At 38.0% G+C, this 22,252-nt stretch overlaps 1 protein-coding gene across 3 annotated transcripts in view; it reads right to left on the bottom strand.

Moving 5' to 3' along the window:
* Positions 1-22,252, bottom strand: part of PSEN1 (presenilin 1) — a 78,168-nt gene that overhangs the window by 34,708 nt on the left and 21,208 nt on the right. For 2 of the 3 annotated variants that reach the window (XM_060004274.1, XM_060004273.1), the window contains exons 4-6: positions 10,908-11,161; positions 8,424-8,565; positions 204-271 (exon numbers count right to left, since the gene is read on the bottom strand). In XM_060004274.1, the coding sequence (XP_059860257.1) occupies positions 204-271; positions 8,424-8,565; positions 10,908-11,161 (464 nt within the window). Of the gene's footprint in view, positions 1-203; positions 272-8,423; positions 8,566-10,907; positions 11,162-11,637; positions 11,697-22,252 lie in introns of those variants that run through there. The other variant, XM_060004275.1, reaches the window with a different exon arrangement.

Below are 22,252 nucleotides of genomic sequence, written 5' to 3' on the forward strand. Positions count from 1 at the left end.
TACTTATTATAAACAAGGATCAACAAAAGAATATCCCTATCGATAATATTAACTAGTTGTATATATACCAAGTATGGCCTATACATGGAAACAATTATAATTTAAGAATAATTCATCAACAAAGTACATTTCTTTAAGTGACAAGTTACAGAGCCCAAATAAAGTTAATTTCTGAAAACCAGACCAAATATTTCACTACTTACCCCAAGTAAATGAATGAGAAAAAGAACAGCAACAATAGGGATGAAATAATAAGCCAGGCATGGATGACCTAGAAAAGAGTATCAGTATAATTAACAGATCCCATAACCCTAAAAAAAATCCAAATTTATTACTTCAAAAATTGTATACTACTTCTGTATGTGTTATTATTTTCAAAGGGCAAAACACAAGCAGCTTTGGGATCAGTGAATACCTATAACAGAACTCTTTGGTGCTGAACTACTCATAATATAAATAGAAATTTCACCAAAATACATGTAGACCTTTGTTCCTTTAGAAATAGGTAAAATTTTAAAAAGAAAAGAATACATTAAAAAAACCAAATTATTGAAGACAACCTACGGGACTTCCCTGGTGGCGCAGTGGTTAAGAATCCGCCTACCAATGCAGGGGACACAGGTTTGAGCCCTGGTCTGGGAAGATCCCACATGCCGTGGAGCAACTAAGCCCCTGCACCACAACTACTGAGCCTGCGTTCTAGGGCCCGTGAATCACAACTACTGAGCCCGCGTGCCACAACTACCAAAGCCCGTGCACCTTGAACTGATGGTCTGCAACAAGAGAAGCCACCACAATAAGATGCCAGCGCACAGCAATGAAGAATAGCCCCCGCTCGCCACAACTAGAGAAAGCCCGCAAGCAGTAATGAAGACCCAACGCAGCCAAAATAAATAAATAAATAAAATTTTAAGGGTTATTGTGTTAAAAAAAAAAACAAAACAAAGACAAAGACAACCTACGGAATGGGAGAAAATATTTGCAAATGATATGACTGACAAGGGGTTAATATCCAAAATATATGAACAAACCAAAAAACTCAATGTCAAAAAACAAACAACCCAATCAAAAAATGGGCAGAAGGCCTAAAGAGACATTTTCCCAAAGAATACATACACATGGACAACAGGCACATGAAAAGATGCTCAATATTGTTAATTATTAGAGAAATGCAAATCAAAACGAGTTATCACCTCATACTTGTCAGAATAGCTATCATCAAAATGACCACAAATAACAAGTATTGGTGAGGATGTGGAGAAAAGGGAACTTTTGTACCCTGTTGGTGGGAATGTAAATTTGTGCAGTCACTGTGGAAACCAGTATGGAGGTTCCTCAAAAAACTAAAAATAAAACTACCATATATTCCAGCAATTCCACTCCTGGGTATGTATCCAAGAAAAACAAAAGCACTAATTTGAAAAGATACATGCACCCCTATGTTCATAGCAGCACTATTTACAACAGGCAAGATATGGAAACAACTCAAATGTCCATCAACAGAAGAACGGATAAATAAGATGTGTACACACACACAAACATACACACACACACACACACACACACACACACACACACACACACAGGAATATTATTCAGCCTTATAAAAGAATAAAATTCTTCCATTTGCAGCAATGTGGATGGACCTAGAGAGTATTAGGCTTAGTGAAATAAGTCAGACAGAGAAAGACAAATACTGTATGATACCACTTATATGTGGAATCTAAAAAGTAATACAAATAAATGTACATGTAAAACAGAAACAGATGCACAGATATAGAAAACAGACTAGTGGTTACCAAAGGGGAATGGGAAGTGAGGGGTACAAATTAGAGGTATGCCAATGTTCACTGCAGCACTATTTACAATAGCCAGGACATGGAAGCAACCTAAATGTCCATCAACATACGAATGGATAAAGAAGATGTGGTACATACATACAATGGAATATTACTCAGCCATAAAAAAGAACAAAATAATGCCACTTGCAGCAACATGGATGGACTTAGAGATTGTCATACTGAGTGAAGTCAGACACAGAAAGACAAATATCATATGATATTGCTTATATGTGGAATCTAAAAATAAGAGTACAAATGAGCTTATTTACAAAACAGAAGTAGACTCATAGATGTAGAAAACAAACTTATGGTTACCAGGGGATAAGGGTGGGGAGGGATAAACTGGGAGAGTGGAATGGACATATACACACTACTATATATAAGATAGATAACTAATAAGAACCTGCTGTATAGCACAGGGGACTCTACTCAATAGTCTGTAATGGCCCATATGGGAAAGAATCTGGAAAAAAAAAGAGTGGATATATATAGACATATAACTGATTCACTTTGCTGAACTCCTGAGACCAACACAACATTGTAAATCAACTATACTCCAATAAAAATAAAAAAACAAAAACAGAAACAAATAAGGGGTATGGGATTAGGAGGTACAAACCACTATGTATAAAACAGATAAGCAACAAGAATGTATTTTATAGCACATGGAATTATAGCCATTATCTTGTAATAACTTTTTTTTTTTTTTTTTCTGTATGCGGGCTTCTCACTGTTGTGGCCTCTCCCGTTGCAGAGCACAAGCTCCGGACGCGCAGGCTCAGCGGCCATGGCTCACGGGCCCAGCCGCTCCGCCGCATGTGGGATCTTCCTGGACCGGGGCACAAACCCGTGTCCCCTGCATTGGCAGGCAGACTCTCAACCACTGTGCCACCAGGGAAGCCCTGTAATAACTTTTAATGGAGTATAATCTATAAAAATAACGAATCACTATGCTGTATACCTGAAACCAATATAATACTGTAAATTAACTATACTTTGATTAAAAAAAATTATCAACAGAGTCAACAGTTAACATTTAAACTTTAAAGCAGCAATATTTTCAATGGAGGAATTTTGATGTATTTCTTATATAAACAATAAATTAATTGATAAATAATTGATAATAAATTGATTAAATAATTGATAAATCAAATTCAATAAAATTGAAAATCAGATATTCAGTTAAGTGACCTATGTACACATATTTTAACTGTACAGAGAAAACAGGTCGTCTAAATTACATAACCATTTGATAAAAGAATATTCTGAGGTTTCAATAAGTATTATTGAATCTGAGGTTTCAATAAGTATTGCTATGCTATGTTTATTTAACTTGGTTCATTAATAAGTTAATACTTATATGTCAGTCCATTAATATTATGCAGAATTCATATAGAACTATATAAATATTAGTCATTATTACTCATGTACAGCTTATTAATATGAGAGATAGAAACAGAACCTGATTTTTAATTAATTAAATAATTAATTTCTTTGGCCACGCCATGTGGCATGCGGGATCTGAGTTCTCCGACGAGGGGTCGAACCCGTGCCCCCTGCAGTGGAAGCGTGGAGTCTTAACCACTAGACCACCAGGGAAGTCCCCACAACTTGATTTTTATAATCTATTACACAAGATAAAAAAAATTATGGTAATTTTATGTAATGAGTATATTGGGGAAAATACTGTACAAGCCAAAGAGTCTGGGGTTTTAAAAAATAGAATGGAGAAGCATGATAAATTGTCAGGTAAGTTTTAACCAAAAGTGAAATTATTTTGAGGTAGATACACCCATATGCTTTATGCTTTCAATGAACTTTACTGTTTAATGACAGGAGTTACTTAATCAACAACTTTCCCAAACATATCTCTTAATCAGAAAAGACCAAATCAAAGCTTAAAGAAAAAGGAGAAAAGAAAAGCTCCAAATCAAGAATATTATTTTGTCTTCTTTTTTAAAAAAAACTCCCCCACACGCCTCCCAGATCCAGTTGTTCCAATTATCTCACTCTAAGCTATCAAAATCTAGTTGTTACTAATGTTAACATTAGAATCTATGTTAATTTTGTCTTGTGGTTCCATTTTGATCACTCAAGATGACCTGTGATTGTTAATTCTTTTGAAGAAAAAATTTCTTAAAAATTCTCTCTTTCTTTAAAACAATTTTATAAAATGTTACAATTTGGGAAAAGGTCAAAAGAGTGGCTTTACATCACTAAAGCTGGTATTCCTTTGACATTTAAATATTCTAAATTGACTATCCGAATACAACAAATTTAATATCTGGTGTTCCTCCATAAAAACCTCCCCTAACATTTTTTTTTTAATTTTATTTATTTATTCATTTATTTAATTTTTGGCTGCATTGGGTCTTTGCTGCTGCACGTGGGCTTTCTCTAGTTGCAGTGAGCGGGGTCTACTCTTTGTTGCGGGGCGCAGGCTTCTCACTGTGGTGGCTTCTCTTGTTGCAGAGTACAGGTTCTAGGCACGCAGGCTTCAGTAGTTGTGGCACATGGGCTTCAGTAGTTGTGGCTTGTGGGCTCTAGAGCACAGGCTCAGTAGTTGTGGTGCACGGGCTTAGTTGCTCTGCGGCATGTGGGATCTTCCCGGACCAGGGCTCGAACCCGTGTCCCCTGCATTGGCAGGCAGATTCTTAACCACTGCGCCACCAGGGAAGCCCCTCCCCTAACATTTTATTCTAAAACTTTTCAAACACACAGTGAACCACTGCCCAGATACCACCAAAATTCTACCATTCACATTTTGCTGTACTTGCTTTGCAACACATCTATCCATCTCTCCACCCATTAGCCCATTTTAATACATATCAAAGTAAACTGAAGACACCTGTACATTTCCCTCTAAGTACTTCAACTTTAGCAAAATATTCTAAAGGGAGTCCTTACTCTAGTTCATCTGCAAAAAAAAAAAATAATAAGCAGAAATGAATCTTCCCACCTGCATCCCAGCCCATCACAAGTCTTAGCTTTAGAAATAATCCGAGTTATAAAACTAAAAAGTATATAAAATATTACAAAACAGAAAAACTTTAAAGAGTGGGAGATGTACACTGGTATTCCATACTGAGCTCCAAATTAAGGGTTAGACTAAATATTATGTACAAGAAATCCTCCACTTTCTTAAGAAATGCTTTTTACCTTGTTTTATGGGGGAAAGGGCAAGGGAACATGGGAATGTTTTTTATTTAAAAAAAACAGCATTTTTCTGAATACAAAGTAACATATGCTTATAACATATAGAAAATATAGAAACACTAAAAGAAAAAACAATTCCCACTGACCAATGAGAACCAAAGTTCACATTAACATTTCCTTTCAGAAATGTTTTCTGTGTGCATATGCAAAGACCTTTTAAAAAGATTAGAATCAGGTAATAGAAAATTTTACATTCTGCTTTTTAAATTAATTTTTTATTAAAGACAAATTCTCATCCCACCAAATATTTTTTTTAAATATGATTTTTAAATAACTAAATAATAGTCTACTTACATGCATGAACCCACAATTTAACTTTTCCCTTATGCATGGAATTTGTGGGGTTTTCCTTCTTTTTCCAATTATATTTTATGCTAGGAGTAATATCTAGTATGCAAATATTTTCCAGTATTTTTAACTCTTTGGGATAAATCATGAAAGCAAAATACAGAACCAAAGTGTACAAACATTTTCTAATTACTGACTATTGATACATACTGGCTTAGTGACTCCACAAAAAAGGCCTGATTAACCTTCACCAAGTCAATAAGTTAAATATGTTAATTTGTTATTTTAATATATATATTTTTTGCTAGTGAGAAAACACACATACACCTCTCTCTCCCTCTCTCTTCCTCTCCCTCTCCTGGCCATCTATATTTCCTTCATAATTTCTCTGCTTGGATTTTTTAAATTTCTTATTAGGATGTTCATAATTTTAATTATTTGTAACTGCTCTTCATATGGTAAAAATATTAGCACTCTGCCTGTAATAATGGTTGTAAATTGTCTTCTTATTTAGGTTAATCACTAATGTTATGATTTTCTGAATTATTACCTAAATTCAAAGCCTCTTCTGATGATGACTAAATAACACCTTCCCTTTTTCTAGAACATCAGGTGGTAAAACAGGCCTTTCTCATATTGCTACAATCCCTAGTTCAGCTTTCCTGTGCTAAAGGCTCTGAAAGAAAAGAGCCCCTGCTTCAGTACAGAACAGCAAGGATCTCCTCTAAACACTGAACTATCTAGGCCAGAAATCATGTGACTTTAGTAAGCTATACAGTTTCATCTATAACAAATGATATATAATAATTAACTGCCTTTTCCATTTCTTCCTTTTTGAGGTTTGTTTGGTCTTTTAGCTTCTTGTGCTTCTCAAAGACATTGCACAATCAACCACTGACACACAAATCCTCAGGGCTTATTTCCAAGCAGGTCCTGGCAAGTTTCTGAATTTCTGACTCAAAAGCTCCTTTTATTTTTATACTAGGAGTCAAAATCAACAACTTGTTTCTATAGAATTGGCTGTGTTTGCTAAGACTTGAATATTAAAAAGCAAAAGAAAACAACACAAAAATGAATGGGTGAACGTGGAAATCCAGCTAAGTATAAACCTTTTAGATTGTCTAATATGAAGCATTAACTAAAATATGCACAAAACTGACCAAAAATACATCAGGATAAGTTCTAGTTCTACCTACCGAATACAACTACAAAACCTGGATCGAATGCGTGCAGCTGCCAGTAGGCTGGGGAGTCAGAAGTACCAGGAAGCCAGCGATGAGTTTACCAACCACTCTTTCCCTCCAGTACTACCCTCCTCCACCTGAACTCAACACAACCCAAGTGGACATTAGCAAGACTATGAGCTCCAGGAGAAGCCCTCTAAGTTCCTGCTAGCAAAGCAGAAAGAGGTCTCCTAACACCAAAGAAGAATGCAAAACCCCAGGTGACTCCCAATAACATGTGAGGAACAAAAGTAGCATATAATCCAGATACAAGTCACAAAGAAAGTCCAATAAAGCAGAGAAATGGAACTGGCAGGTAAACACTTATATGTAAACAAATATATATAGTGGAAAAAAAAGATAAAGTAATTGAGACATGAGCATATTTAAGCAGGGAGAGGAGTATGCTTCTCAACATGGGTTTACATCATTTGCTCTTTGGCTCTCTGAGTGTTGATGACTGCCTGTCGCCATCACACACATCTTTTGTCTTCAATCTCTAGATTCTGATGTCAGACTGCAAATGGTCATCACCTAGGTTAATACTTCCACCCACTCAACAAACCAGGTTAAACTCTGTATAATTTTAGAGTTTGTGAACACTGAAAAAGTATTCCATCTTATTAATAATCAACTAAATGCAAATTAAGACATTTTTGCTTTGCTTATGAGGGTTAGCACATATTTTTTTTTAAAAAATTAAACGCTGGTGAAGGTGGGGTAAGACAGCCTCTTTCACTACCAGTGTTAAGTACAAATTGATACTATCATCTTGAAAACAAAATTCTGCATAGCAAGACAGTTAAAAATATGCAGATAATTTGCTCCAGAAATTCTGTGCCTAGGATTTTACCCTAAGGAAATAATTTGAAAAACGGAAAAGTTCTATGCATAAAGACATTCATTGCTTTTTTGAAGAGTGAAAATCTGGAAACAACTTAAATGTCCAAATTAGGGAAAGTGAATTACAATACACTCATTGAGTCAAATATTATGTAACCATTAGACATATTTGCTAAGAATTTATAATATGGAAAAATGCTTATGCCAAAGTAAAAGTTAAAAAAGGACACATACTGATTATGCTTTTGATTTTAACCATGTTAAAGAATATACAGAAGTAAATACTAAAAAGAGAGTAGAATTCAATATTTGAAAAGTTAATATTTCTTTTATTTGAGAATGAGCCTAAAGGTTCATGACCTGTAATAATCTGTCCTTTTTCTGAGGCATGAATCTGAAACACGTGCCAGGTAGCTGAAATTCACAAGCAAGTCACTTAGGTAGAGAGTGAGGTAGGGGACCAGAGGCTGGGCGGGCTGGGCCTGTGTCTCTCCTGCACAACCTCCCCTGCCTTTGTTTCCCAAGTAAAGAATCTGTGTTCCTGCAGAAGAGAGAGAGGGAATGGACACCTACGAATTTAGAACCGGGAATTCGGCCAGTCATCAATGAGTTTAACAACAGCAGCTGAAGGTGGCTTTGCTGTTCTGTACTCAAGTTGAGAATCTGAATTTTTGTAGTTATAAGTTATTTTATGGAGACAATTATATGCTACAGTGCTATCTGTCAATGAGGGAATTAACAAAGGTTCAGGATGTATCCTTCTGGAATGTCCGAAGTATACAGCAAATCAAAACGTTAAAACCATTTAGAGTGTGATATCATATGAAAACATCTGTTTTTCATTTATGCCTTTTTGTATTTTTTAAATGTTCCACAAATGAGGGGGGAAACTAAAAATTAACTTAGTTCTAGAATATAAGACCTTTTTCTTTACTAGACCAAGTAAGGTGACAACAAAACCCAACCATGAAAAGAAGATGGTGGAAAGCAAAGCTCTGTGTCTCACGCTCACCTTATAGCACCTGTATTTATATAGAACCACCAGGAGAATAGTCATGATGACAATGACGCTGATCATGATAGCAGCATTCAGAATTGAGTGCAGGGCTCTCTGCCCCACAGTCTCGGTGTCTTCTGTGAATGGCGTATAGATTCTAAAATAAAATAAAACACAAAAGCCCCAGGTAAGTGTTAATGGAGATTCCAAACTACATGCTCTCCAACACCAGTTTTGTTTCCTTGATTCAACTGATATAAGTCACTTTTTTCCATCTCATCAATCTAACCAAGAGTTTTTAACCTAATAAAAATAGCTATATGCTAAAATAAGTCCTTCAAAATAAAAGGAGATAGGTAAAATATGGAGGTGGACCTATGTGAGCCAGACACTGGCTCCATCTAGTGGATGATTTATACCGAAATAATTACCTCATCAAATGTTCTTTCTCCACAGCTTATTAGTGATTTGTTAAAGTAGCAGATTCTGATAACCAATGAGAAGCTACTACACAGCACAGAGAACTCTATACTCAGTGCTCTGTGGTGACCTAAATGGGAAGGAAATCCGAAAAAGAGGGGATATATGTATATGTATAGCTGATTCACTTTGCTGTACAGCAGAAACCAACACAACATTGTAAAGCAACTATACTCTGAAAACATTAAAAAAAAAAAAAAAAAAAGTACCAGATTCTGCCATAAACTACCTAGGCTACAAGTGGTTGTCAGAGGAAGGTAAAATGGCTGGTAATTATCCTTCATCTGTACAGTGACTGCAACTGAAGCTGTCTGGAGATAATGTCACATATCCAGCTTGCCCTTGCTTCTCATTCACATAAAAACACTTTTATCCCAGGTACCAATGTTCCCAGTAGAAGACTTTATTTCTGCCTCCCCTCCAGTTATGTGTGGCCATGAGAATAAGTAATGGCCGATGAGTTATAGGCAGATGTGTTGTGTGGAACTTCTAAGGAAGGAGTTAGTTCTGCTGAGAGTCACGTCTCATGTCCTTTTCTCCCCCACTCCTTCCTGCTGTCTGAATGAAGGCTGGGGCTCCAGCACCGATACTGGACCCCGAAATAACCTAGAGGGTAGAAGCCAAAAAAGAAGGGACAAAGGAGCCTCAGTCCTTGATGAAGAGAAGCCACTACACAATCTGAACTACTACCTCTGCACTACTCTGTGGGAGACAGAGAAAATATGTGCATCATTCAAACCAGATGTCTTGATTTTCTTTCTTTTGGCCGCACCATACGGCTTGCAGGATCTTAGTTCCCCAACCAGGGATCGAAGCCGGGCCCCGGCAGTTCCCTAACCACAGGGAATTCCCTGTTTTGATTTTCTATAATGGGCTCAGCAAACTTTCTGTAAAAAACTAGAGAGTAAATATTTTAAGCTTTGTGTGTCATATGGTCTCTGTTGCAACCACTCAACTCTGCCACTGTAGTATGAAAGCAGCCATAGACAATATATAAACGAATGGACATGGCAGCGTTCCAATAAAACTTCATTTACAAAAGGAGGTGGCAGGCAGATCTGGCCTGTGGGGCATAGCTTGCTAACCCCTGTTCTTTAATATGCAGCCAAACCTAACTCTAACTTACAGAGATAATATTCCCCAACCTCTTTTGGTTATTGTTTCCAATCCCTGTCCTTCACTCACTGTCTTACCCTTTCTCCCAAAAGGTTAAAAGCTTGGCTTTCAGAACCCCACAGAGTTTTCCAGACACTCACCAATTTCAAAATTCATTTAAAACTTTTTGAGCCCCACAAAAGTCCTAGAGACAGAACTAGGTGACATCTGAATCAAAGCATTTTTCTTGGAGACAAAGGGTCGACACCAACGGCACCAGAGAAATCTACATGACAGTTCCACAAACACTTAGTGCCAGCCTGCATTGCTTCTTCATCCTTTCATTGAACAACTTTTTTTTTTTGCTGAGCAATTATTACATACCTCACCCTGGAAATAAAGTTTCCTCACAGGTCTCATAGTACACAAGGAAACCAAGCATTAAATAATGAAAATAAATAAATACTTGCATATCGTAACAAGTGAAAAAAGAACAGGTTGCTATGAGAAAGGATACCAGGAAGGACCTAATTCTGTTAGGAGGATCAGGGAAGTTATCTTTTAGGATTCAACATTTAAGCCAAGATGAGAAGGATGATAGGAATTAATCCACCAAAGTTAGAAAAGGAAAAGAACATTCCAGGGAGAAGAACAATGGGCCCCGTGGCCCTGAGGTGGTAAATTCACTACTCAACTGCTCAATTCCAAATAAGTTCAACCCTATCTAGGGACACCACATGAAAAATATAATTCTGCAGCTTTCATTTTCTCTACTTAAAGCATCATCTGCTTTTGGCCATCAGAGAGGATGGACTCCCTAGCCTTCGTGTCCCTTCAGTGCAGAGGCCTTCAAGGTGGTGATGACACGCTATGAAGGACAGTACGCTGGCCTTGAGCATAATGATACACAATACTCATACGTACAGCTGCCCATCCTTCCGGGTATAAAAGCTGACTGATTTGATGGTGGCCACGACCACCACCATACAGAGAGTCACGGGGACAAAGAGCATGATCACATGTTTGGCGCCATATTTCAACGTCAGCTCCTCATCTTCCTCTTCCTCTTGTTCCACCACCTGCTGTGAGTTACCGGGGGCTCGGCCATTGGATAACGACTCAGAGTTGCCATGCCTCCGCCTCTCGCTGCCGTGCTCATGCCGCTCTCTACTGTCATTCTAAAAGCACAAGAGAGACTTGTTCAGTAAATTAGACTCCCAGTAGAATCAACGTGCTCTGTATCAAAAACAGAAAATTTAATGATTAGACCCGAGATTATCAACAGGCCCCTTATTACATGAGTTCCAAAAACCTGAGGCAAGAAAGAATCAATTTACAAGAAGTATGCAGTTTAAAAGCCAAGATTATTTACCACTGTCCACTGAAGGAACCCAGGTCCTCCCTTTCACCTGGCTCATGGCTTACCTCATTCTCACCTTCCATTCTCAACCTAATACAATTGTACTCATCCTTTGAGGTCTGACTTAAAAAACGACACCTGCATGAAGCCTTCTTTACTTGCTGCAGCTGCAAGCAGAGTACGCTCACCTTTTTCAAAATCATGAAGTGCTTTCTACCTGTGGTTTCATATCAGTTGTACAAGGAACTATCTCACCTTCATTATTTTTTTTAATATATATATTTATTTATTTACTTTTGGCTGCATTGGGTCTTTGTTGCTGCACGCAAGCTTTCTCTAGTTGCGGTGAGCGGGGGCTACTCTTCGTTGCGGTGTGCGGGCTTCTCATGGCGGTGGCATCTCTTGTTGCAGAGCACGGGCTCTAGGTGCGCGGGTTTCAGTAGTTGTGGCATGTGGGCTCAGCAGCGGTGACTCGCGGTCTCTGGAGTGCAGGCTAAGTAGCTGCGGTGCATGGGTTTAGTTGCTTAGTCGCTCCGCGGCATGTGGGGTCTTCCCGAACCAGGGCTCAAACCCACGTCCCCTGCATTGGCAGGCAGATTCTTAACCACTGCACCACCAGGGAAGTCCCTCACCTTCATTATTAATAAGACTTAAAAATCCTTGAAGTGATTTATGAGGGATCTCTCGGTATTATTTCTTACCATCTACAGTTATCTCAAAAAATATTCAATTAAAAAAAAACCTTTACAGAGAGAAACTACGACTTAATTCTGATGCCCTCCCACCCTGTCCCCACCCCATTCCCATCTTGCCCTGTATAGAGGAAGAGAACAATAAATATGTGATGAATAAAGGAATGGAAGTAGAACTTCCTTAGATTCTACTTTCCTCTTAACCTAACCACCACTTTGTTACTTATAAATCCTTATCCTGGGTTTATCCTTTCCTATTCTTCAAGTTCAGTTTCCTTTTTGGTATTACTGTATCTAAAACTCACTTTTTGTAAAGGGTAGGATGAATCCCAAGAGCACTAACAATAATAGCAAAATAAAAATAATAAGACAAAAGGAGAAAAATAACAGAGAAGTAAATAAAACAGGAGATGGAAGTAGACTGATAGTCACTGTTGCTGATAAGATAAAATCAGCTCGGTTAAGACAGGGTTCTCTGAGGAAGCTCATGTGAGAACATGCCACTCTTGTACCTCATTTTTGACTAGAGTTTAACCAAGTATCACTACAGAGGAATACTATTATTCAATAAAAATACATAACATGCTTAATAATAGCTTAAAATTATTACAAGGTACTACGGATTGTGATATGTCCTTTTTTTTTTTTTTTTGGCTGCACTGCACGGCTTGCAGGATCTTAGTTCCCCGACCAGGGACTGAACCCGTGCCCTTGGCTGTGAGAGTGCAGAGTCTCAACCACCAGGCCACCAGGGGAGCCCTGAGGTGAGTTTTACATTTAATTCTCACAGCCACCTCATCATCACCACTTTACAGGCAAGGCTAGTAAGTGTTACAGAAATGGTTTGAACCTAGGTGTAACAGACTGCAGAAATCAAGTTTTTAACGCCCTCTCAATTTGCCATTCACAAGACAACATGCAAGCTCTGCACACTCAATGTGGTCTTTCTCTTTCCTTTGACTTTCAATTTATTCATTCCACAAGTAATCGGAATTCTATATTCCAGGTATTCTGCTGTGGCAATACTGAAATTAAAAAGATCTAGGTGCTGTCCTTAAGTAGCTCATGAGATAGTTTTAACATAGGAGAAATGTTATACTAGAGATGTGAACAAAGTGCTACAGGATTGATTAATTTTGTATGATCAAGAAAGGCAACATATGGTGGGAATGTAAATTGGTACAGCCACTATGGAAAACAGTCTGGAGGTTCCTTGAAAAACTAAAAATAGAGTTGCCATATGATCCAGCAATCCCACTCCTGGGCATATATCCAGACAAAACTCTAATTTGAAAAGATACATGCACCCCAATGTTCACAGCAGCACTGTTTACTAACCAAGATACGGATGCAACCTAAATGTCCATCAACAAATGAATGGATAAAGAAGATGTGGCATATACATATATGCAACACACACACACACACACACACACACACACACACACACACACACACAATGGAATATTACTCAGCCATAAAAAAGAATGAAATAATGCCATTTGCAGCAACATGGATGGACCTAGAGATTATCATACAAAGTGAAGTAAATCAGAAAGAGAAAGACAAGTATCATATGATCTCACTTATATGTAGAATCTAAAATATGATACAAATGAACATATTTACAAAACAGAAACAAACCCACAGACATAGAAAACAAACTTATGGTTACCAAAGGAGAAAGGGGGTAGAGGAGAGATAAATTAGGAGTTTGGGATTAGTAGATACAAACTACTATAAATAAAACAGATAAACAACAAAGTCCTACTGTATAGCACAGGGAACTATATTCAATACCCTGTAACAAACCACAATGGAAAATAATCTGAAAAAGAAAAAATATATATATATATATAACAATCACTTTGCTATACACCTGAAACTAACACAACATTGTAAATCAACTATATGTCAATAAAAAATTAAGAATAAAATAAAATAAAAAAGAAACACAACATAAAAGATATAATTCTTGAGCAGAAAATGAATGGGCTCCTGGCAGAGACAACATGTAGAGTGGCACAGGCCTATGTAGAAAATCAGTGAGTACTCCTGAGGGGGCTGGAGGACAGGGTGGTCAGGGCTGATGGCAGGAAAGGAAGGTTAGGAACAGGTTGTAAAGAACCTTGTTTGCCATGCCAGGGACTTCAACCTTTGTCCTGTAGGAAACAGAAAGTCATAAAAATTGTTAAGGTTGAGGAAGTGACACATCAGATTATGTTTCATTTTCAAGAAACTTGACTGAGTGACGATGGAAAATAGGACAGGTATGAGAAGAATATTTCAGAAGTGGAATTGACAGGGCTTTGTGGCAAATTACATGTGAATGGTCAGGAAGGAGTCAAGGATGACTCTGGAGGTTTAGGCATAAGGGACTAGAAAGGTGGTGATGGCACTGATAGATATAGGGAACACAAGAAGATGAGCAGGCTAGAGGAGAGGAGAGAGATTTTAGTTAGGGAGATAGGTGAATCTGAAGTACCTACAACCAGGCAGGAAAGTCCAAAGGCAGTTAATAAGAATTTCAAGCTCAGAAGAGAGTTGGGGGAAGTCATTAGTTTCCATTGCTATGCAAGTGGATGAAATTTCAGGGAGAAAGTATAGATGGACATGTTGGTCATTAATGTACTACAACAGTTGTGGAAGGAAAAATACAGAGTGGGATGACGACCAACGAGAGAAGCAGCAGGTTATTCATAAATCATAATGGACTGGGGATTGAATGGAAACTGAGAAATTAGAGGCAATCATTCCTTGAAGCAAAACAAAAACAAAAAAAGTGACAACAGAAGGGATTCAAATTTGAAAAAGTTATTTTAGAGACTTAAGCATACTTGCCAGGTCAAAGTATAGAATTAGGATTAGAGTAAAAGGGTGATGATACAAGACAGACGATAATTAATGAAACAGGGTAAGGGATAAATGGCGGAGAAGAGAAGGAGAGAGAAAAGTTGGACTTACAAAGGCACTGGTGCCCTCTGCCTCAGTCTGACCTCATGGAGAAAACATTTATGAAGACTCAAGCCCTATGAGGAGCGGAAAGGAAACTACTGCAAAGCACAAAAGATAGAAATATGTATACCACTCACCAAGAAAGATAATTTTTGCCGAACACAAGTCACTAAAGTTCAGTAGGAAGGAAATGGTTATGAGGAAGGTGGGATCTGGAAAACACGGGTATAGTGTGATTGATAGCTGAGGAGCAGGAGGGTTGAGGGAATTCATACTTCTATTTTCTTAGAAGGAGGTGACTACGTCATACGCTAAGAATGTTATGTTTGTGACTAATATTCAGCAATACAATTACGACCAACTTGATGGGCTGATTAATGTTCAATATAAACTAAAATGCAAGTAATATCAGCTCCCTTTATAGAGTATTTACAAAGCATTTATATAATTTAGTATTATATAATTAATATAAAGTACTTATATAATTTACAAAGCACTCTCACGTCATCTTATTTATTCTTTTCATATATTGGGAGGTTTTGGCAGATGAACACTAAAGCAACTGGTCCAAAATCTCACAGCCAGAAAACAGCAGAGGCAGGAATCAAATCCAAGTCTCTTGCTTCAAAACCTGAGTTCTTGCTATGGCACCACAGCTGTCCTACCAGGCTACGTGAGCTGTAACTGGGTGAGCCTAGCATGAAAGCGGCAATCATAAAATGCCTGTTTATGGTACTCTACTGGATGTTCCGGTTTATGATGAACATTAGCGAGCCCCACCCTGCCCTGCCCCTGGAGCTGATACGGGGATACTAGAGCACTGTTTCTCTCTCTCTCTCTCTCTCACATACACACACACACCCCTTCATCTTTATAGTAATACTTCAGATACTGTTTTAAAAACTAACCATATTATTGTCTTTTAAAGTATAATTTATTTATTTGAACAGGTAAAACATACATACGGTTCTAAAGCCAGGAAGTATACAGTAAAAAACCTCCCACTTAACTATCTACTTAGTTTCCTAATCCCCCAGGTTACCACTGTCACTGTTCTCGGCAAATCTTTTTAAAGTTTCCTTATGCATATACAAGCAAATACAAATATATATTCTCATTCCCCTTGTCCACACAAATGGTAGCACAATAAATGCACTGTCCTGTACTTTGCTTTCTTTTTTGAACTATGTATCTTAGAGAGTTTTTTACACATCAGTAAAGAATATCCTTATTCTCTAAAAAAAATTTTTTTTAGCCAGCTGTATAGTTAGTATATGAATATATCATAATTTAATAGGCCAATCCTCTAATGATGGACATTAAACTTGTTTCCAACTTTTTGTCGTTCCAAACACTGCTGCAATGAATGCCCCCTGTAAGTTACTTCACGTGTATGGGGGCATATTTGCAGGATAAATTCCCTGAAGTAGAAGTAAAAGTACGGGGTCAAAGTATACACACATTTGAAATCCTGATTTATACTGCCAAATAGCCCTCTTTATGGGTTGTACCAGTTTAAAGTCTAAGTAATGCAGGAGAGTGCCTGTTTCAACAAGCCCTTGTCAACACAGTAAGCTATGAGAGGACTGAATTTATACCAGTTTGATAGGTATTAAAATATGGAATCTCAGTGTAATTTTAACTTTTACATCTCTTATTATTAGAAAAGATGAGGTTTTTTTTTTTTTTTTTTTGCGGTATGCGGGCCTCTCACTGTTGTGGCTTCTCCCGCTGCAGAGCACAGGCTCAGCGGCCATGGCTCACGGGCCCAGCCGCTCCACAACATGTGGGATCCTCCCGGAACGGGGCACGAACCCGTGTCCCCTGCATCGGCAGGTGGACTCTCAACCACTGCGCCACCAGGGAAGCCCTGAGTATTTTTTTTAATGAACTAAGTATTCATATCCTTTGTCATCTTTCTATTTGGCTTATGGTACTTTGTTTTAATTAAAACTTATTAATTTAAAAAAGTGAATGTACAAGGATATAGCAGTCAACAAGACTGCCCTCATGAAATGATTTCAAGCAGGGGAAAACAGATAATAAATAAGATAATTACAGATTGGAACAGTACTATAATTGGGTGATGTGATAAATACATAGAATGGGACTACTTTCAAGTAATGTGACCAGAGAATATCTTTCTGAGGAAGTGACATTTGAGCTGAGACCTGAAGGATGAAAAGATGTGAAAGGGCTTTGGTACTGTAAAGGATTAACTCAGCAGGTCAGGGGTGTCCAAACCCTGCACACACCAAAGAAAGATCTGGTCTGCTTCCTAGGAGATAACCTCTAAGCCCTTGGAATAGGCTGCCTGTTAAGAGTGTTTCTGTTTACATGAGGCCTTGGGTCACATTATTAACAATGTGATCCATGGTGGGAATTTTGGGCTACATGGTATCTGCTTGACCTTAGGAGGGGCTACAGAACTATGTTCAGACATGTCTACATGACCAACCCCCAATAAAACTCCTGGACACCAAGGCTCAAGTATGCTTCCCTGGTGAGCAATACTCCGTGCATGTTGTCTCACACTGTTCCTGGGAGAATTAAATGCTGTTCGCATGACTCCATTGGGAGAGGACAACTGGAAGCTTGGGCCTGGTGTCTCCTGGATCCTTGCCCTTTGTGCCTTTTTCTGTAGCTAACTTTAATCTTTGCCTTTTCACTATAATAAATTGTAACAGTGAGTATAATGGCTTTTCTGAGATCTGTGGGTCCTTCTACTACCTGATCACTGAACCTGAGCATGGTCTTGAGGAACCCCAAATATATGTGCACACTGAAAACTATAAAATATTGCTAAGAGAAATTAAAGATCAAAAGAAAAATAGACAAATGGGACTACATCAAACTTTAAAACTTCTGTGCATCAAAGAAACAAACAGTAAAAAGGCAACCACAGAATGGAAGAAAATGTTTGCAAATTATATACCTAATAGGTTAATATCCAGAATATATAAAGAATTCCTAAAATTTAACAACAAAGAAACAAATAATCTGATTTTAAAATGGCAAAAGACTTGAATAGACATTTCTCCAAAGAATATATACAAACGGCCAACAAGCATAAGAAAAGATGCTCAATATCACTATTCATCAGAGAAATTCAAATGAAAACTAAAATGAGATATCTTATATGCATTAGGATGGCTACTACCAAAAAAACAGAAAATAACAAGTATTAGCAAGGGTGCAGAGAAATTGAAGCCCTGTTGGCGGGAATGTAAAATGGTACAGCCGCTATAGGAAACAGTACGCAGGTTCCTCAAAAAAATTAAAAACAGAATTGTCATATGATTCAGCAACCCTGCTTCTAGTTACATATCCAAAAGAATTAAAAGTAGTATCTCAAAGAGATATTTGTGCACCCATGATCACTGTAGCATTATTCACAAGAGCCAGGAGACAGAAGAAACTCAAATGTCTATCAATAGACAGATAAAGGAAATGTGATACATATGTACAATGGAATATTATTCAGCCTTAAAAGAGAAGGAAATCGGGCTTCCCTGGTGGCGCAGTGGTTGAGAATCCGCCTGCCGATGCAGGGGACACGGGTTCGTGCCCTGGTCCGGGAAGATCCCACATGCCGCAGAGCGGCTGGGCCCGTGAGCCATGGCTGCTGAGGCTGCACGTCCGGAGCCTGTGCTCCACAACGGGAGAGTCCACAACAGTGAGAGGCCCGTGTACCGCAAAAAAAAAAAAAAAAAGAGAAGGAAATCGTGTCACTTGCTGAAATATGGATGAATCTTGAGGACATTATACTGTGAAATAAGCAAGTCACAAAAAGACAAATACTGCATGATTCCACTTATATGAAGTATCTAAAGTAGTCCAACTTAAAAAAAAGTATAACTGTGGTTGCTAGGGGCTGTGGGGATGGGGAAATAGGGAGTTGTTCAATAGGTGCAGAGTATCAGTTTTGCAAGTTGAAAAAGTTCTAGAAATCTACTGTGCCAGCATGTGAATATAGTTAACACTACTGAACTGTACACTTAAAAATGGTTAAGATGGTAACGTTTAAAATTTATGTCATGTCATTTATCACAATTAAAATAAATTTTTTAAAGACCTAAATTTCTGATAAACGTAGAGCTATACTGTGTATTCATGGATTGAAAGACTCAATATTGTTAACGTGTCAATTCTACCAACGCCACCCCCTCACCCCCCTACCGAGTGATCTGAAGGTTCAATGCAACCTCAATTGGCTTTTCTGTAGAAATGTTTGTTAAGTTAATATGTAAATAAAGGACCTAGGATATCCAGAACAATGAAAGTTGGAGAACTAATGCCACAAGACTTCTTATACAGTTATGGTTATCAAAAAATGTAATATTGGCACAAATAACAAAACAGAGAGCCCAGAAACAGCCTGACACATATGCACAGCTGATTTTTCCCAAAGGTGCAAAGGCAATTCAGTGGAGAAAGGATAGTCTTTTTCAACAAATGACGCTGAAACAACTGGATATCCAAATGGAGAAAATTGAACTGTGATCCATACCTCATACCATATACAAAAAATTATACTTACAATACAGTCCTAAATGTAAAACCTAAAACTACAGTTTCCAGAAGAAAGTAATGTAAGAAAAAACTTTTGAGAACTTGAGTTAAGCAAGATTTCTCAGGTATGACATAAAGAAAAGGAAGATCCACAAAAGGAAAAATAGATAAAAGGGACTTTATCAATATTTGAACTGATCTATCTCTGCGCTTTAAAAAACACCATTAAGAAAATAAAAAGACAAGCCATAGACTGGGAGAAAATGTTTGCAAATCATATATATCATAGAGGACTTGTATCTGGAATATATAAAGAACTCTCAAAACTCAATAAAACAACCCCCTCCAAAAAAACAAGAAAGAAAAAGAAAACAAACAACCCAATTTAAAAATTGAGTAAGAGATTTGAACAGATACTTCACCAAAGATATTAGGATGACAAGCACAGGAAGAGATACTTAACATAATTATTCAGAGAAATGCAAACTAAAACCACAATGATATTAGTACCCACCCACTAGAATGTCTGAGAAACTGAAAAGACTGACTGTACCAAGGGCTGATGAGGATGTGGAGGAATTGGAACTCTCATATGCTGCTGGTGCAAAATTATACAACCAATTTGGAAAACTGTTTGACAGTATCTTAAAAAACTACATATATACCTTCTACATTGGATCATGTTCTACTCTTAGGTATTTACTCAAAATAAATGAAAGAATTATGTCTATTCAAAGATCTGTACACAAACAACCACAACAGCCTTATTTGTAATAACCCAAAACCAGAAACAATGCAAATACCCATGAACAAGTGAAGGGATAAAACAAAACAAAACAAACAAAAAAACCTGTGGTATATCTATATAATGGAATACGACACAGCAATAAAAAGGAACTACTGCCACATGCTATAAGACTGATGAATCTTGACTAGGAGGAGTTATACTCAATGAAAAAGCCTCTCAAAAGAGTATGTACTGTATGATTTCATTTATATAAAATTTTACGAAATGAATACTAGAATACAGTGACAAAAATCTGATCAGTGGTTCCCTGGGAATAGACAGCAGCTGGGGGGGGGACAGGAGGGAGAGATTACAAGAGAGCATGAGGAAACTTTTAGGTGCAATGGTTATGTTCATTATTGTGACTGTGGTGGTGGTTTCCAGGGTACAAATGTATGTCAAAACTGATCAAAGTGTATACTTTAAATACATGCAGTTCACTGTGTGATAATTATACTTCAATAAAGCTGTTTTTTAAAAAGTGTTTTTCTAGGGACTTCCCCGGTGGTCCAGTGGGTAGGACTCCTTGCTCCCAGTGCAGGGGAGCCTGGGTTTGATCCCCGGTTGAGGAACTGGATCCTGCATGCATGCTGCAACTAAGAGTCTGCATGCCACAACTAAGAAGTCCTCATGCTGCAACTAGGAGTCCTCATGCCACAACTAGGAGTCCACATGCCACAACTAAGAAGAAGTCCACATGCTGCAACTAAAAGTCCACACATCACAACTAAAGCAACCTGCATGCTGCAGCTAGGACCCAGTGCAGCCAAAAAAAAAAAAAATATATATATATATATATATATATATTCATTCATTCATTTATGGCTGCACTGGGTCTTGGTTGCTGCGCACGGGGTTTCTCTAGTTGTAGTGAGTGGGGGCTACTCTTCGTTGTGGTGTGAGGGTTTTTCATTGCTGTGGCTTCTCTTGTTGTGGAGCACGGGCTCTAGGGGCGCAGGATTCAGTAGTTGTGGCACGCGGGCTCAGTAGTTGTGGCTCGCGGGCTCTAGAGCGCAGGCTCAGTAGTTGTGGTGCACAGGCTTAGATGCGCTGCAGCATGTGGGATCTTCCTGGACCAGGGCTTGAACCCATGTCCCCTGCATTGGCAGGCGGATTCTTAACCACTGCACCACCAGGGAAGTCCCTAAATAAATAAATATATTTTTTAAAAAGTGAATGTTTAAGAAAAAAGTGTTTTTCTCAAAGAGGTGTGTAGAGCCTTTGAAAACTGTCACATTAGGAAGGTGACACTAGAACTACTGAGGGATTTCCAAAATGAAAAATCTTGGCTAAATATTAGAATGACGACTTAGCATTATTTTTAAGGCTAATTAAAAACAAACTTTTTACTATGGAAAAAGTTAAAGCATATACTGTCAGAAGTGTATAATGAAGCCCCACGTGCACTTTACCAGCTTCAATTATTGTCATCTCATGGTTAATCTTATTCCGTTTGTTCTCCCACCCACTTTGCCCCCAGTATTATTTTGAGGCAAACTCAGACGTATCATTTCCTTCATAAATATTTTAGTATATATTTCTAAAAGATAAGAACATAAAGGTCTCTTTGTGTGTGTGGTTTAGTAGCTCATTTCTTTCTTAATTAAAAAAAAACAACTTTATTTTTTAGAGCAGTTTTAGGTTCACGGCAAAACTTGGCAGAAAGTATGAAGAGTTCCCATACACCCTACACTCCTTGCCCCACACGGCCTTCCCCCATCAACAACCTACACTAAAGTGGTACATTTTACAACCAACAAATCTACACTGACACCTCATTATCACCCAAACTCCATAGTTAGCTTTAGGGTTCACTCTTGGTATTGTACATTATGTGGGTTTTGAAGAATGCATAATAAATGCATCTACCATAGTACAATATAGAATAGTTCCACAGTCCTAAAAATCCTCTGTTCTCTGCCTACTGATCCCTCACCTTCCCCCTATGCTCTGGCCACCAAGG

This window comes from Delphinus delphis, chromosome 2 (genome assembly GCF_949987515.2).
Source record: "Delphinus delphis chromosome 2, mDelDel1.2, whole genome shotgun sequence".
Classification (NCBI taxonomy): domain Eukaryota; kingdom Metazoa; phylum Chordata; class Mammalia; order Artiodactyla; family Delphinidae; genus Delphinus; species Delphinus delphis.